Here is a 16,843-nt window from a genome sequence, read left to right on the forward strand (position 1 = left end):
TATCGCTTGTCAGCTTGGTTGCCAGTGAGAGATGCTAGTTAAAACTAATCACAGATTGACCTGGAATGCATCCAGACATCATTAGCCAGTTAGTATTCATGTTACGCAGCATGTGAAGATAAAACAAAACCACTCCAGTCAGAATTCTTGATCTAATTCCAACACTCATTTTCTGCCTCAAGATACTAAAGTGAGTGAGAAAAAAGCCTAACTGATGGATACAGCCTCTGCAAGCTCTGTCAACTACCCATCCTTTGCTATGTTGACAAACTACCAGTTCACTCTTTCCAGACGAAGCAGTCAGCATCATTCTCCATTCTCACCAGGACCCAGATATGCTGAGCATAATAACTGAGATCATTAACTATACAAGTTTTAAATATAAGACACACATTTAAATGGCAATTTCTTTTTTATTTTAAAAAAATTGCAAAGCCAGCTAATGAGAACAGCAAGCTCTTAAACAGGAATGCCTGCAAACATATGAAACCGAATAAAACCTGAAAGGTTTACACAAAAATAAACCAAAAAAATTTAAAATTTTATTAAGCTAACCTTAGTAAGAAGTGTCATTTACTAATGCAGGTAGCACTGAAAATCTTCTATTTGAACCGTTTGTGTGGTCAGTCAACCAGCACTTACGTTTTTATTTGATGCAAAGACATAAGATTGGAATTAATCTAAAAAGAAAAAAAAAACCAAAGCATTACAACTCCATCCTTTTATACCTTCATGTAAGACATTCAATGTCCTACAGGTATTTCAACCAAGAGCTAAACAACTGAACCGGGTATTATTTACAACCGTTGATGGAAACTGTTTTGCATCTTCCAGTAATTAAAAGTTAAAATAAACTGTCAATACTGTCAAACCTAGAATGTGTTATTAGAGCATCTTTTCGTCCTTTACAGCAAACTCAACTTAACTTTCCGTGGACCAATGGGCCTGTCATTCAGTTCATTAATAGCAGCCATAGCTTCCTCATAGTTTGTCATAGCAACAATGGCATCACCAGAAGGTAATCCTTGTTCATTGTACTGCACAGAAACTGACTCCGGTATCACTCTATAGCCATAGAAAAAATCCAGAATCTCATTAGGAGTAGCCTTAAAAGGTAAATTTTTCAACAGAATAGGAACAACACGTTCAGAACCACCACTGAAATTTGGATCTGGCATAAATCTTCCTTCCGGAAAATTTCCCATTTTATTATTCCCAAACTCCATTCTGCCAAAAGGTTCACCGTCACCACCAAAATCCATGAGGGGTGGTGGACCCCTAAAATCCTTAGGAGGGCACATGAAGTCCTCAGGGGGATGTCTGAATTCAGAATGATGCCTGAAGTTCCCAGGGGGACCAAAAGAATGCATGGGTGGCCCTTGTGGTGGCCCAGATGGTGAACCAACTGGACGGGAGAGGTCACCTCTGTCATACGGATGCAAATGACCACGCATTTCATTTGGTGCAGATAATGATGCAGCGACACCAAATTTCTGCATCTGATCTTGAGATATAAGTCTTATTAACACTTCTGTTCCCAAAAATGTTTGGCGGTTTAAATTTTCTGCTTTCATAGCTTGTTCTTCAGATTTAAACTTCACTAGTGCTTCTCCCAGTCCAACTCCTTTTTCATCATAGAGCAAGTAAATATCATCTTCGTCAATATCAAATCTTGAAAAGAACTTCTGCACTTCAATTTTTGACACATCAAACGGAAAATTCCTTACATAAACGCAATTCTTAGGGCTGGAATGACCTTCCCGGTAACTTTTTTCTGATATGGCCTGTCCAAGATGATCTCTGTCTGGTGATCTTTTCCTCTCACAAGAGTCAATTATTTTCAACATTGACTTTCTTGAAATTGGAAAAATGTACACAGGACGATTGAGAAGAACCTTTCTATGACATTCCAAAGCAGCCTGATATTCTCTCTCACTCCTGAACACCACAAAGGCATCTCTAGTCCTTTTCTGATGCTTATCTGTTAGAATCTTAATCTGTTTGCTGTGTATATCCAATTCAGGAAAAAAATCTCTCAAATCTCTCTTTTCCACATTAAAAGACAGATTTCTTAAGTGTATGTAATATTCCTGGCTGGGAGAGGAACGAGAATGTGTTCTTTGTCTCCTTGGTGATCTTGAACGAGAATGCTTCCTTGAATGCATGTAGCCCGAACTTCTCGGAGAATGGTCTTCACACAGAAAGTCATCCATTTCATCTGGCACGTCTATCCGCCCACCACATTCCATCCATCGTTCCTCTGTAGTGGGACTGATTTCTATAAACCTCTGACCCATGTATTGTCTGTGACGTTTAAGTCCTTCTAAGGCATCACCGGGTGTAGCACATCTTACCAAGCAATCACCATTGTTTAAACCATTACGGTGCTTTATCAGAATCACTCCATCCACGCGAATCCCCGAAAGGAAAGCACGTACTTCCATCTCTGTTGCAGAGTAAGGTATACCACGTAGAAACAGGTAACGATCATCCGGGTTAAACGGGTGGCAATCCTTTCTCAACTGATAGTTTGACTTAGGCATCCCCATATCACCGTATCTTGTGCCGTTGGTATGGAACCCAGCCTCCAGGCGATTTGGTGGCCCGTAACTAGGTTTTCTTATTCCTTTTGGGGAAGCTGTAACTAAATGTGGTATATCTCCAATACTTGATGCACTAGAACCATTAGTACCTGTTCTTCTAGAGCCAGACATAGTTTCTCGTCCCCCACGGTCAAATCGTTTCCGGCTCATTTCTATGGTACTCTGCATCTCTGCCTTGCTGCTGAGAAAGAGCTCTATGCGCGAGTCCTTGATAAACCCTCCCGAACAGCTCATGGCACGCCGTGCATCTTCATCTGTGGCAAATATAATAAAAGCCTCCCCAATCTCTCCTCCAATAATATGCACACCTCCATCGGGAATATTCAATCCCAAGAAGAAACGACGAATATCTGGAGGACCCGCAACAACAGGAAGCCCCTGTAAACGGATGACTACAGCCATGCTGAGCTCAACCCACAGCAAAAATCACCTGCAGACAAAAAGGTACACATGATAGCACGTCTTTAGTACTCAGCTATTACAGTATCTTATCACTTAAGCTAGAGCCTTTTCAATGAATGCCCTTGTCTCATCAAGAGAGAAGGTATGAAAAAACCCACAAGTTCACTGGAACAAGATTAAAACAATTCACTGAATGTTGATTAGTCAGAACAATTAGCTACTCCACCGGCACTCGTGCACAAATCTATCAATATTCCCTACCCTAAGGGCAACAAAATCCACCTAAGCCACTCCTCACCATCCACAATACCTAAAGAACACCTCAAGTCTTTCATGGCATAGTTACTATGTGCCAGAGATCTCTGCCCACTCCTAAGGAACAAAAAAAATCCGGTTTACTTTTGATCAGGACACTAATTGATAAAAGGAGAAAGGAAAAAGAATAACTATGTCACTGGAAAATGAAGTAACTCACAAACAAACAATGATGACTTTACTGCTTTGACAAGTTGCTCTACCCAGTGGTCAGTTCTGTTCAATAATGTATGTTTTCTCAGCATTCAAAAATGTTGTCTCTTTGGCGTAGTCAGAGTATTAACTGCAGTGGCCACAAGCATATCCTAGCTGCCAGCCACAAGTCTGTGAGGAAAAAAGGCTGTGTATGATCTTGTCACAATACTCAGTGAGAAGTGTTAAGCTTTTGACAGCTTACCTGTTTCTGCTTTGGAGACCTGATAAATTCTGTAAAATCAACTTGACTGTGGAAAGAAAACGAAACATAATTAATGGCTGATACCTGTACTTTGCTTTACACACTGTGCTACACTGCTGCAGCCCATCCATAGCTGTGGCTAATACTAAAGCCAAGCATGTTATGAACCCATGTGAAGAACTCCTTCCATGTTCCAAGATGCCATGCACCACGTCTTTCTGTTTCCATTTTAGAAGCAAAAGAAATTCATAATTTAAGTTGACTTCTGGAAACGATGAAAATACGATGAGATTACTTGGTCATCAATTGTGCCACACTGAACTGTTGCAATGAAACAGACAATGTATCGAGGGAACAGTTCTCAACTGAGTTCTTGGAAGGTGCTTAGGTCCATCTCAGGATTACATGACATGTCCATTCTTCTGAAATCCACGTGGATTCAAACTTCCCAAGAGTATGCTACTCACCAGTCCAGCACTGCACTTAACGTACACAGTGAAGCCCATCAAATGAAAGAGCAAAAATACCCAACAAGGAGAAACGTCACAATGTACCTGAATTTATTACCAAGCCAACTTCAGTATTTTCCCTAAATCCTTACTCTACTGCCTTTCAAACATAAGAACAAGAGAACCTTGAATACACTGACTTAACATACCCTGATTTTCAACATTTTCCAACATCACACAATAAATAGGACAATATTCTCAGAACAAACACAAGCCTCTGTAGCAAATGACTGCATCCCTTTAAAACAAACACAACAGCCCAATGCTCTGAGCATTTGCAAACACTCCTACAAACCCTGCTCTGTAAAGCACCACATCCTGATAACGAGTAACCTACCAACAACCATTACTGCCACTCCACCTGAACGTAGCAAAACAAGAGCAAAGCCCCAATTCTGTCACTAACAGACTCCATGTCACTTCTGCACCAGTACTCCGTAAGCACAACAAACCGAAAACAACTGCCCATTTACAAACTTCACTGAAGACCATCTGTTCTCTGTGCTTTTGTGGTGAGTCGACCTCAGCCAGCAGCCAGGCACCCACACAGCTGATTGTTCACTCCTCCTCCCATCAGTGGGATGGGAAAGAACAAAGTCGAGAAAACTTGTGGGTCAAGATAAAGACAGTTTCCTTGGTGGAAAGAAAAACACAAAACAAAGGAAATCACTCACCACCTCCCACAGGCTGACTGATGTCCAGCCTTCCTCCACATAACAACTGCCTTGGGAGCCAAGATAGAAACCAAAGCCATTTAAATACTTCTTCCTCTACCTCCGTTTTTGTTGCCCAGCATGATGTTACATGTCACAGATATCCCTTTGGTGAGTTTGGGTCAGCTGTCCCAGCCATGTTCCCTCCCAGCTTCTCACCTACTCTGAGCACACTCACTGCAGGAACAGAGTAGGGAACATCGATAAAGCCTTGATACTGTGCAAGCACTGTTCAGCCACAGCCAAAACACCGATGTGTTGTCAACATTCCTTTAGCCACAAATCCAAACAACTGTATGGGCTGCTGTGAAGAACGTTAACTCCATCCCAGCCAGACCCAGAACACTTTACAACGTGTCTTCTCAACAGATGCAATGACAGTGCCAAAAAAGCATGGAGAATTCAAGGGCAGAATTTTCATACAGCACCTTCATGTCTTGAGAAAGCAAATCCACTGCCCTGCTACTTCGTGATGTATTTAATCTGTAGTACTTCTGGATTCATAACTCCGCTTTCTTATCCCAATTTTTAAACATCATTCACAACAGCTCTCCTCCATATTTCTTCGGTGATAAACAGCAAGTTCTCCACGATGCACCAGGGATACAATACACAACCTTCAGTGGTGAAAACCAGACCAGTGGTTGAGATCATAATGGGATCTCTAACAAGTCCACAAACAAGTGCAAGTTCAAATCATAGCTCTTACTGACTGTACAGTAAACCATCACACATGGATAGAAAGCACAGACAAGCCATCCAAATTTAAAGTGCATAACCAAAAATATTTGACTTGTCGTGGAAAGTAAGAGCAATTCATTAACTGAACAAGGCTTCAGAAAGCAAGGATTTGGAGAATAAATAAACAACTTCATGCCATAGCTTAAAAGCACAGAAGTGAACAGTTTTATGAAATTTTATATATGAGCAAAATTGGTTAAAAAGCAGTACAGTACCTATTCTTCCACAGTCTCAGGAAATTCCAAACATTAAAGCAATTAAAATAATCCACAACTTATAAACGCAGTAGGAAACTAAGTCTGCACTAGACTAGGATTTTTATCATAACACTGAAAGATTACACACACACTGCAACCTAGAAAGAACACCCACAGAAACACCCCGTCTACGAAACTGGACCAGTACAGAATAACCAGCGGAACAAGGGAAGGTTTCTTATCCTATTCTTCAAAATAAGACTCAATAGAGGAAGCAGGCTGCTGCGAATAGCAGTTTGCACAGTGCGGAAGGAAAACATGAGTGAGCTCTGCACCTGGCCCCGCTACACGGTCGAACGTAGCACGGAAGCGCTTCCCAGCAGGTCGGCCCGCCGGCCCCGGCGCTGCTGGAGACCCGCGGCGGGCGGCAGGGCCGGGCACGGGCCGAGGGGAGGGCGCCCCGCGCCACACGCGCTGCGGCCCGCCAGAGCCGCCGCTGCTGCGCCCCCATGAAGAAGCCCGTCTGCTTCCCGACACCGGGACAGGGCTGAGGGAAGCACCGGGAGCAGGGAAGTGGGGTGGGAAGCCCAGAGACACGAGAAAGCCGGGGTACACGGGGCCGGGGCACAGGGAGCGGCCGCGCAGCGGTTCCGCGAAGGTCGGGTAACCGAGAACCGGCAAACTTCGCGCCGCCCTCGGCCACACGCCGCACCCAGGGGAGGCGTGCTCTGTCCCTCACGCCATCCATCCACGCACCCACCGGACACGCCGCTCAGCGAGCGCCGCAGCTCCCGGCACGGCTCCGCCAAGATGGCGCCGCCTCCACTGGCCCCCTAAACGCTGAGGGGAAGCTGCGCTGCGCGAGCGCCGACCTGCGCGCGCACCCTCCGGGCGGGGCGACCCCGCCCCCTCCGCTGCAGTGCGCGGGCGCGAGCCGCGCCGCAGGCAGTGCGCACGCGCTCTCTGCCCTGGAGGCGGGAGCGCGCTCCCTGCCTCAGTAGATCTGAGGGATCTGTGTATTAATACACCGCTTTGATTGTAGCTATGCGTAGTGACAGACCTGTACCGTGACCGATGTGTGTGTAGAGATCCGTCACACGGTGACCGGGCGCCGCTGCCGCGCTGTGCGCTGCGCTTAGGCCCGTTCCCGTCGGTGCCGGCTCTTGCCGAGCTCAGGCGCCGCTCAGGGCCGCGGGTCCGACAGCTCGGCACGGTTTGGAACGCGGCTCGGGGCTGGCTCCGGCCTGGGCTCTGAGAGGAGGGGAGAGCGGGGATGCACGAATGGAGGAGAAGGAGAAAGGGTTCAAGATTAAGTAAAGGGAAGGGCAGAGTCCCTTGGTTGTGCAACCGAGGTATATTTATCCTAATGTTTATCCTACCTGCCTTCCCTGACTTTGCGCTCTCCCGTCTGTTTATGCATATCCTGTACATGTCTGCTCCATTTTACGTAGGAAAAAAACCCCTGTACTATTTATGATAGATTCACCTCGGAATGTTGCCAACTTTAGGAGCTCTCTCAACACAGATAGAATCTTGTTTAGAAAAAAGATAGTGTTTATTCTGTGCGGGGAACAAGGTGGGGGTTTCCAGAAATCAAGCACACCAGTAAAACGGTTACGTCTTTGTGCAGTCAAATTTACATGAACCTGAGTCTGGAGACGGGTAATTCTACTTGAAAACATAAACTCAACCTTTTAACAGTTGTTGAGCCAACAAAATAAATCCAGTGAGAAATAAAGCATGTCATGTCGAAAATCATAATAATTAGGCAATTAGCACACAGGAGAGGGACAATAAGAAATAACTAAAATCCAGGACATGGTGTCTTGCAAAGTTTTGGTAAAGGAATGAGGCAAAAGGCAACAGGCAGAAACAGGCACAGAAAGTTCCACCGGAGCATGAAGAACTTTAATGTGCGGGTGCACTGGAACAGGCTGCACAAAGAGGTTGTGGAGTCTCCCTCACTGGAGATATTCAAGAGCTCTCTGGTCACAGTGCTGTGCCATGTGCTCTGGGATGGCCCTGCTTGAGCAGGGAGGTTGCACCAGATGACCTACTGTGCTCCTTTCCAACTAGACTCATTCTGTGCTTCTGTGGGATGTGAACAAGAGTGTGACAAAGGTGTAAAAGGTAAAGGGGAGTAACACTGGCTGAGTATCCATCCATTGCTCTAGACATTTTGTGTTTTCACCTTGTTACCCCTTCCCTCTCTGTGGAGAAATTACAAACACGTGTTCCATTGGGATGATACACTGTGCATCAGCTTTAGAGCCGAGGTACCGGGCAAGTGCAAAAAGGGCCGCGGTGTCCTCTCGTTTCTCGCTCCTGGTCTCGCACAAGACGAACAAAACTCTCAGTACACCAAGCACACAAACTCGGGCTAGTGCACCCGCCCCGCCCCGCCCCGCGGACGCTTCGCGTGTTGCGGCGGCGGGCCCCCGGCACTCGCCGTAGCGCGCGGCTCTGGCCAATGGGCGCGCGCGGGCGGGGCGCGCGCTGCCATGGCGACGCGGGGCCGCGGGGCCGCCGCCGCTGCCGCGCTGCTCGTGGCGGTGTCGGCGGCGCTGCCCCCCGCCCGCGGCTTCTCCGTCCCGCTGCAGCGCCCCGCCGACTGCGGCGCCGACCGCTACTTCGACAGCTCCCGCCTGGCCTGCGCGCCCTGCGGGGCCCACCAGCGGCAGAGCGCCGGCGGTGAGCGGTGGGGGAGGCGGGGCTCGGGCGGCTCCGCGCTGAATCTGCCCCAGCAGCGGGCGGTGCGCGGTCGGGCTCCGCCGGTGGCGGTAAAACGCGTCTGGGAAAGCCGCGAAAGGGCCGGGAGCCCGCAGAGACCTGAGAGGCCCCAGCACAGCTGTGATGTATCTGAGATGCAGCTCAGAAAAATGACTTTCGATCTTTTTCTAATAATTTTTTTTTTCTCAAGCATTATACTGTATTTGTATTTTTATCTGTAAAATTCTACAGGACCCTGAATTTATGTTCTCGATCACTTCTGTAACTTTAAACTCCTTGTCAGACTTGAATGTCTGAGATACCAGGTGTCAGATCCTCGTGCTGTGCCTGTGCTAGTGCACACGGGAACTTGGAGCACATACAGCACAGCCTGGCAGTACTGAATGGAAAACACAGACAGCTAACTGCTTTCCTTAGGGCATAAGGAGGTATTAAAGGGTCCATCTTTCATAAAACACACAGTCCAACAAGAGTGGGAGTTCCCTGGTGTGTGTACAAATTTGAGCCTGAGACCCAAGAAGCTCTCTCTGCAGGGCTGGTACTCTGTGGAAAGCAGTGATGTGTGGAAAGCTGGCTGTGCTCACGGCTGCTCCGTGGAAGCTGCTCACCTCCACCACCACCATGGTGTCCTAAAGACTGACCCCATAGTTCACTCACTGGAAAAAAATATACTATTTGTTTTCAGATCCCCTGATAATGTGGGTGTCTAGATCCATAGCTCCTTTTTAGGCTGAATCTTCCTCTAAATAAAGGGCTTCAAGCAGAGGAGAATTCCAAGGGGAGGTCAAGGGTTTATTTTTTCCTGCAGATCTCGCTGGAGCAGTGTAGATAGGTGCTGCTCAGTGCTGTTTGCATCTTGTGATTGCCCATACCCTCCTTGGCTAGCTCATCAGCTTGGATTCTGCTTTCAGGTGACATCCCTAAAAATCTGGGTATTGTCACTGTGAGTGTCACAACTCAAACTTTTCATTGATCTAATCCAATTGGGCTTTTTCTTCTTTAGAATTAAGTAGAAATGTTTGATCACTTTGACAAATGTGTCTGTACAGCTGGACTCATTAGAATGTAATTTAAAGTTATAAAATTTTCCACAGAATTTGGCATTATTTTTGCCTGCACAGTTCAATAAGCTTAAACCATAAAAACAATTAATTAGTACATATAATCAATTTTGGTTTCTGGTATGTGTTTAAAAGTACAGAGGGAAATTCATGACACTGAGACAGGAAAAGTTTCTAAAAAAAAAGTTGTTTAGCATTAGCAGGTGGGCATTATACTGTGCCGCGAAAAGAGTGTTTAATTTAATACAAAATGTTAAGTATGTTGTGTTCACTCACTGAAAACCATTCAGTATGAACCTTGATTCCCATGCACAATTTTAAAAGCCTTGAGTTGAAAACAGCTTTTCATACAACAGTTATATTTTGAAAAACCTTTTCATAGGAACACATTTTGGTTTTAGGAATTACTTCAAATTGAAAAAATAAAAGCTGTATACAAACACATATAATATATACATATAATACTGATGTTGTAGTGAGAAAAGGCTGTGGCAAGATTTAGATGGAGAGATTATATCTCTTACAGACCAACTGGTAAAATTTGGTTTCATTAAAAAACCCACAAAATACAAGCTCTGTATCACTGTTCCACCCTGGTATATCAGTCAGCCTTGTAACATTCTCCTAAAATATCTATATGCAAACTGTAATATGCATTTTTCAAAAAATGGGTATTTTTTAAAAAGCAAGATGATTTTCATTCACATCTCATTCAAGTGTTTTATGTGTCTATCAAATAGTCCATCTTGATCTCTTGAGAGCAATAGTAGTTGTTCTTCATATTCTCTTACAACCAGTCAGTTCTATGTAGATTAAAAGTGCATTTGTTCTGTTTTCTTCAGGTAGTTCCTGTGAATGTGAGCCAGGATACAGGATGGTTTCTAGTAATGGTGGGTTCTCTGTTCCTTGTGAAAAATGCCCAGAAAATATGGTGAGTATTGAATGTTTCATGTTTGCCATCATGATAGAATAGTAGTCATAACCACTATGGGTTTTTTAATTTTAAATTTTGTCCTGACTTCAAGTTATTTTTCATTAATTTAAAGTATTTTTTGCATCATAGTCTTTGATTGAGAATTTCTAAGACCATGTTTATATGCAGTATTTTTTTTCCTATTTAGAGTTGTCTATTTCTATTATTTTGCCTTTTTCATTACAAATTTGACCCCACAGACAAAATAAGAATTTTTTAAGTGTTTTAGTTTCTTCCACCACTTTTGTTCTCTGCTTTGTCCTTGTTCAGAGAGCACAACTCTGAACAATGTTGAAGATGCTTTTCAGCTCATAGATATCTTAACTGATTATTTATGTAAATACCATTATTGTGATATTTAGGCTGTATCTTCATAATCCACAATATTTTATCTTCTTACTTCAAAATGAGCTGCTCCTACTATGTTACTTGAATTATAGTTATGATTTGATCAGTTCTTCTGACCTTCCTTGACAAATTAAGTTACAATTTTGTGTCATAATCTCAGCATTGATCCAGAGACACCAGGCTGGAACAGATTTTTTTCCCACTATAGTAAGCAAAGAAATGTATTTTTCCATCAAATCAACTTTTGAGGGTGAAGCCTTCCTGAATACTTGTTTCTCTTCAATAGCGGTAGAAGAACTCTCAGGAGAGCAGCTTACTTGCCCGAGTTAGGTGTTCAGTGGCTAATGGGCTATGTAGGTAATTTCCCTTTTCTTTCCATCTTCTTGCTGTGTTAGACAAAGACTTTGTATCCTTTTTGTTGTCATCTTTTGCTGTTTTTTCGTCTTTCTTGCAATGGTGGCATTTGCCTTTGATCTACTGTCAAGGCTTTTGCAAAGATAAAATGGTCATAGTGGAGAAGGGAGTAGCATCAGTAGCACTTGAGGATGAGACTTGTCTTAATTTTCCTCAGTGGTTTTATCTGTAATGCAGTTACTTCATAGTATAAAATAAGTGTGGATGTGAACTGTCTGGGTAGGTACAAAATTCCAAACAATAATATAAGCTACTTCATTTAGAACGCTTCAATTTCCATTACTTCTATATATTTATATGCAATTGCAACATGCAATTTATATGCAAAATGTCTATGTATGCATTATTATGTTTATTCAATGTATCTCTTTTTAAACATTCTACTTTTCATTTTCCCTGAAGGATGTAAGCTAACAGGTTCAGAAGAGCTTAACTTTTTTGTGTGTGTTTGCTCAGAATTACTTTTGCCAGATTGTTTAGCCTTTTTTATCTTTAAAAGCTTCATTAATGTTATTGATGTTTTATCTGAACGCATTTTCTAGTAACTAAAGGCTGGATAAGTTATTCTTCTCAGATACTGGATGATCTCTATATTTTTGAAAATTCGAATGTTTTATATTTTATTTTAGAGTGGAGTTACTCAAGATGGATGGAATTGCATTACTTGCCCCAGAGGCCTGACTTCAAAAGGAAACTGTAAATGCCCCAATAATGAAATACTAGGTAAAAAATGTATTCCAGCTATGAGATGATAGCGCTTGTTTTAGATATTTGAGTTTACTAAGATATGCTCTTCTGTTCAGTAAGAAAGAAAATTTTACGTGTGTTTTCTTATCTGAGGTAAAAATTCAACATTGCTCATGATCTTATTTGTCATGAAAAACAACAGATAAACCTGTACCATTGCTCATTGCAATAAAAACTATTATGCAAACATTCCATAAATGAATACTGATGTATCACTTCCTTCAAGCTCTTTGGCAATGGATGGAGTTGTTAAAGTTGGGATAAAAACAATGTCAATACAGACTATAAAAACATTACAGTGTTTTGAAGTATAAAGAGCAGTAAAAGAATTATACCTGTATGAGTAGGTGGGAGAGAACAGGCTGAGCAAATCAAGCACATGGCTGTGCATTAGTGTCAGTGGATTTCATGCCTCCCTGAGACAATTGTACCTCTGACTTTCTGAGATGTGCTTCCCTATACCTGTGCTTCTTACTTGATGCTCTCTAGTAGTTGCAGATGATTTTCAGTAGACAGAAAAATAATGTTAAATTTAGCGTTAAATGGATTTTTGCTTATTTTGCATGGTAGAAACATAAGAGCAAAGTACAGTTTTCATCAGTGGTGTAAAACATAAAAGCTCTTGGGACCTTTAGTTTTCCTTATTTTCAAAGACGTGGAATGCCTGTAATTCTCTGAATAAGAATTACAAATGTCCACTTTGGTTATATTTCTGACAGAATATATTGGAGAATCAGTGTTTTCCAGATCAATAATTTTAAATTTTCCTAGGAATCTGGAAAACACTGAATACCAGTCTTCTGCCTGAAACTTTATGAGAGTTACAAAATAATTCCAGACCTTTATGGTAAAATATTGAGAGGAAAGCTGATTCTGTAATTTGACATGCAGGAAGAACATTAGTACTGTATTTTTTTATGCTCTTTGGATTTTTTTTAATAATTAGATTTGAAATCTCTTGTCAGATGATATAGTTGGTGGAAGATGCAGTTTTGAAACTTGGAAATTGTGACATTTCCATGAATCATTTCAGATGAAATGTAATTTTTTTTTTCCCAGTAATTTGCAAACTTGTTTTGAATTTTTGCTTTGCAGTGAGGCCTTTGTCTGAATCTTATTCAGAATAAATAACAGTGGAACAGCCAAACTAGACATGAAATGTTGCATTTCTCATTTAAAACTAAACTGCATGTGCACACCTATAAGCAGTGCACACGGATGTGCATGAATGTGCATTTATAGTGGATGTTATTTGCATGTTGTGCTCTTGATTTTTTCAAAATAAACTCTTTGAGTTGATTTTAGATCTCTACAGATGCTGAATTTTTTCACATTTATCTAGAACTGTGTGACACTGCATCGGGCAGTTTTATCAGACTCACTTTTCTTTTCTGTTCAGTGGAAAGAAGCGTGGATGGTGTTTTGCTTGATGAAGCATTGTGCATACTTTGTAATGGAAGTGAGCAGTCCTTCTCTGCCTCAGATGCATCAGGAAGCAGGTGGGGGCTCTTTGCCTTTTGTGATGATAAATTTAAATGTGTCATGCTAGTTTAAATGGAATACTCCTGAGGAACAGACTGCCTTTGGGATGACAGTTTTGAAGGCAGGCAATTGGAAATCCTCAACCCTGTATCAAACCCACCATGTTTGGTGATTACTGGAGTCCTTACATGGCCGGCCAGCAGCATGGTTCTTCTTTGGCTTCTTCAAAGCCAAAAGCAGGCTTTGGATTGGAAGCAGAAGAGAATTCTTATTCTGATATATTATTATTTGATTTGTTTTCTACTTCACTGATAGTAGAAACAAATCAGTAATCACTTCTGAATTTCAATTCAAACTAGTGAAGTTGCTGATGCTGTTCCTGGGCATGCTATGTAATCAGCTTTCTCTGAGGACTAAATATTATACTTAATTACATTTTAAGTGCATTCTTTGTGTTTGTGATCCATAGGTGTGTAAGATGTGAAGAGACATTCATTCAAGTAAGCAAGTCTTGTGACTGCAACAGCCCAAACATTCTAGTAAGCAGAAGAATGGTTATTGTATTGAAGTTCAGAAAAAGAAAAGTTATTTTAAAAAGTGTATCAATAGCTTATTAATATTTTTTTATTCTTATATTTCTTTCAGACTGGTGGGTTGTGTTTCTTGGCTCGTGAAGGTTTACCCCCAAAGGGAGTTGCAGCTGTTCGTTTTGCACAGCTAGTAAGTGTATTTATTCTAAAACACTTTTAAGCTTTCTCATTACTTACTTTCAGTAAATATTTCAAATTCCCATTTTTTGTCCGATCCCAGTGATGGCAAGATCATTTGCATCAAGATAGAGTGCAGGTATGGACGCCAAGCAAGCATTGTTATAATGGAGTAAGCTTTTAAAAATTCATGCTGTTTTGGATACTGAAAAGGGGAAGTAATTGACATTACTTAAATATCAAAACTAGTAGCATGTGACCTTTTGTATTAATTGTGTGCATTTAAAGCATACTCTTGTATCACAAAAAGATGCTGAAGAGTCCCTGAGTGCCTCTGGATTTTTGTACTATATAAAATATGTATTTGTGTAAAACATTTGAAAAAAATACAAGGCTTGAGTTTACTGCTTGATCTTAGAGCTTATAGAAGAAAATGGGCACCTATAAAGTTTGAGATTGTCTGTGAAATTGCTGAACTCCTTGAATTGGCTAATGAATGAAAATATGTTCTATTTACAAGATTGAAGGGTTTTCATTGTTTTAGTTAATGAACTTTCATTAAATGTGAAATCTGATCAAAATTAAGACCATTTTCCAAGTAGTTCTGAATTCAGGAAATGCTATGTGGCTAAGAAATGTATTTTGCTCCTAAATGAGTTCATGTTAAAAGCTACCACTTGAAAGAAAGTGAAAAGCAGTCTTCAGTTTTTCAGATATCAAACATTCATTTGCTGCCTGAAAATGTCATCTTCTAAGTAATATTTTATTGAAAATATGTCTTTTCAGTTGCTTCCAGTATGTATGAAAGCTATGTGTAGTTCAAATGCGAGTAGTTATAAAAAAGATTATAAAAAGGAGGAACTAATTAATTTGGCAAATTTGATCCTGAGTTAGATTTTCCATCAAGTCAACATCTTACCCCTGAAATTGTTAGTACTTCCCTTGTGTGGTAAAGAAAACTTCTGCATCACGGAATCCATATTCAAAGCTTAAATAGTTCAGCTCTTTTCCTGTATACTTTGTCTAATTTAGGGAAGTGAAATAAATTATTGCATTATGGTTGTGTTTTGAACTAATATTGTTAGACTGAGATATTTACAAGTGACAGAATGGTCTTAGAAAAAAAATATGCAGCATCTTCTAGCTGACAGAGTTTTCCAGACTGTTACATTGTGTAGGAGTTGTTGTGAACAAAGATAATGAAAAAGTTCCTTATTTACAGGGTGTAACACTGGCATCAGCTTGGTTTGTGAAAAACCTTCAGTCCTCAGCCTTTGCCTGTTGGGTGAGTTTCACTAATGTTTGCAGTTTGCTTTTTTATACAGAATGGTACTCTATAAAAGCATGTCACTTTTATATTTGGAACTTACCCTGCGTATCTTTGAAGAATTTTATTTTGGATGAGAATAGAAAAGAAATAATTATATATCCAGAAAATGCTTAGAAATATTGAGGGCTAGTCAATGTTAATGCAAGTCTATAGTGTTGAAATTTTCACAAGATGAATGGTGTTAAAGAAAAAGTCCTTCAATATTCAGTAGTATCTAACCTACTATCCACATATTTGGATATAAATGAGCATATTCAGTATTTACTGGCACCTGGTCTTTACCTCTTAGTTGATTTTCAGTTATTCATAACCATGGAACCACCCTTTTTAGCTTTGCTTTGCTTTCTGTATGCAAGTGTTATTTACCATTATGTTGCTCTGGGTGACAGTAACCATGGGTAAAAGAGTGGCTTTGGCAACAGAGTTACAGACACTTGTGAAGGGCATGTGTCTCTGCTCCCTTTTATCAACTCTTATCACACATTCTCATTTTCCTTCTGTATTGCTCTCCTGAAGATCAGATTTTAACTTCTTAGGTTCTACTATCTGTCTCTGTTCCCTATCTGTCACAACCCAAAGGATTGCCAGGTCAAGAAGTCTCTAAAGAGCACAATATGGATTTGCAGGATTCTGTAATACACAAGCACATGGAGTCTTGCTTCCTAAAATTTTTTATTAGAGATTACTGCAGGTTATTACTAGTTATGATTAGTAAAGCAGGTATATATGTACTCCAGTGGTAGCAGCAGTCAATAGCAGCAGCAGGCATATATTTCAATATTACAAGTTGCTACAAAATGATCACTAGGAAAGCAGCAAAGGCACTTATGATGAATTACCCATGTGTGTGTGTATTATTCCAAATAGTACCAGTACAGTACTCAAGAAACCACTCCCAGGAGTGGGGCCTCAAAACTGATGACAGATGAAGTTTTGCTTCAAAGATGATCAACAATCTAGAGGCAGTCAGGCATCCCTAGCCGCAGCCTGGTAACTTGCCTAGGAGAGCTCATAGAAAAGTTTGTGTAAGAGACCTCCTCTGTGTGTAGAGATTGAGAGAGATGAGAGGCAGGGACAGATTCACTCTCCATTTTGGTTAAAAAGTAGTTTTTATATCAGTGACACATAAGGTGGTGTAGGGCAGCACCACCTGGAGCAGCCAAGAGATGACCAC

The 16,843-nt window shown here is 41.4% G+C and overlaps 2 protein-coding genes across 7 annotated transcripts in view; one reads left to right on the forward strand and one right to left on the reverse strand.

Moving 5' to 3' along the window:
* Positions 1 to 393: 393 nt before the first annotated feature.
* Positions 394 to 6,711, reverse strand: RBM12B (RNA binding motif protein 12B). Of its 5 annotated transcripts, none has more exons than XM_054294172.1 (3): positions 6,638 to 6,711; positions 3,718 to 3,763; positions 394 to 3,033 (listed from the first exon to the last, which is right to left on the reverse strand). In XM_054294172.1, exon 3 carries the CDS (start codon positions 3,003 to 3,005, stop codon positions 906 to 908), a length of 2,100 nt encoding a protein of 699 aa, XP_054150147.1. In that variant the 5' UTR covers positions 3,006 to 3,033; positions 3,718 to 3,763; positions 6,638 to 6,711; the 3' UTR covers positions 394 to 905. The 5 variants fall into 5 exon arrangements, with proteins under 5 accessions (XP_054150147.1, XP_054150289.1, XP_054150351.1 ...); XM_054294314.1 differs by having other exon boundaries at positions 6,634 to 6,653; XM_054294376.1 differs by lacking the exon at positions 6,638 to 6,711 and adding an exon at positions 4,901 to 6,225.
* Positions 6,712 to 8,378: 1,667 nt separating this feature from the next.
* Positions 8,379 to 16,843, forward strand: part of TMEM67 (transmembrane protein 67) — a 29,329-nt gene continuing 20,864 nt past the window's right edge. For both annotated transcript variants that reach the window (XM_054295671.1, XM_054295680.1), the window contains exons 1-7: positions 8,379 to 8,568; positions 10,511 to 10,599; positions 12,033 to 12,126; positions 13,550 to 13,649; positions 14,102 to 14,171; positions 14,278 to 14,352; positions 15,562 to 15,624. In XM_054295671.1, coding sequence (XP_054151646.1) covers positions 8,379 to 8,568; positions 10,511 to 10,599; positions 12,033 to 12,126; positions 13,550 to 13,649; positions 14,102 to 14,171; positions 14,278 to 14,352; positions 15,562 to 15,624 — 681 coding nt within the window. The remainder of the gene's footprint in view (positions 8,569 to 10,510; positions 10,600 to 12,032; positions 12,127 to 13,549; positions 13,650 to 14,101; positions 14,172 to 14,277; positions 14,353 to 15,561; positions 15,625 to 16,843) is intronic.

Source organism: Melozone crissalis, unplaced genomic scaffold (assembly GCF_028551555.1).
Source record: "Melozone crissalis strain CALT ecotype California unplaced genomic scaffold, PUWL_Pcris_2 ptg000002l_1, whole genome shotgun sequence".
Classification (NCBI taxonomy): domain Eukaryota; kingdom Metazoa; phylum Chordata; class Aves; order Passeriformes; family Passerellidae; genus Melozone; species Melozone crissalis.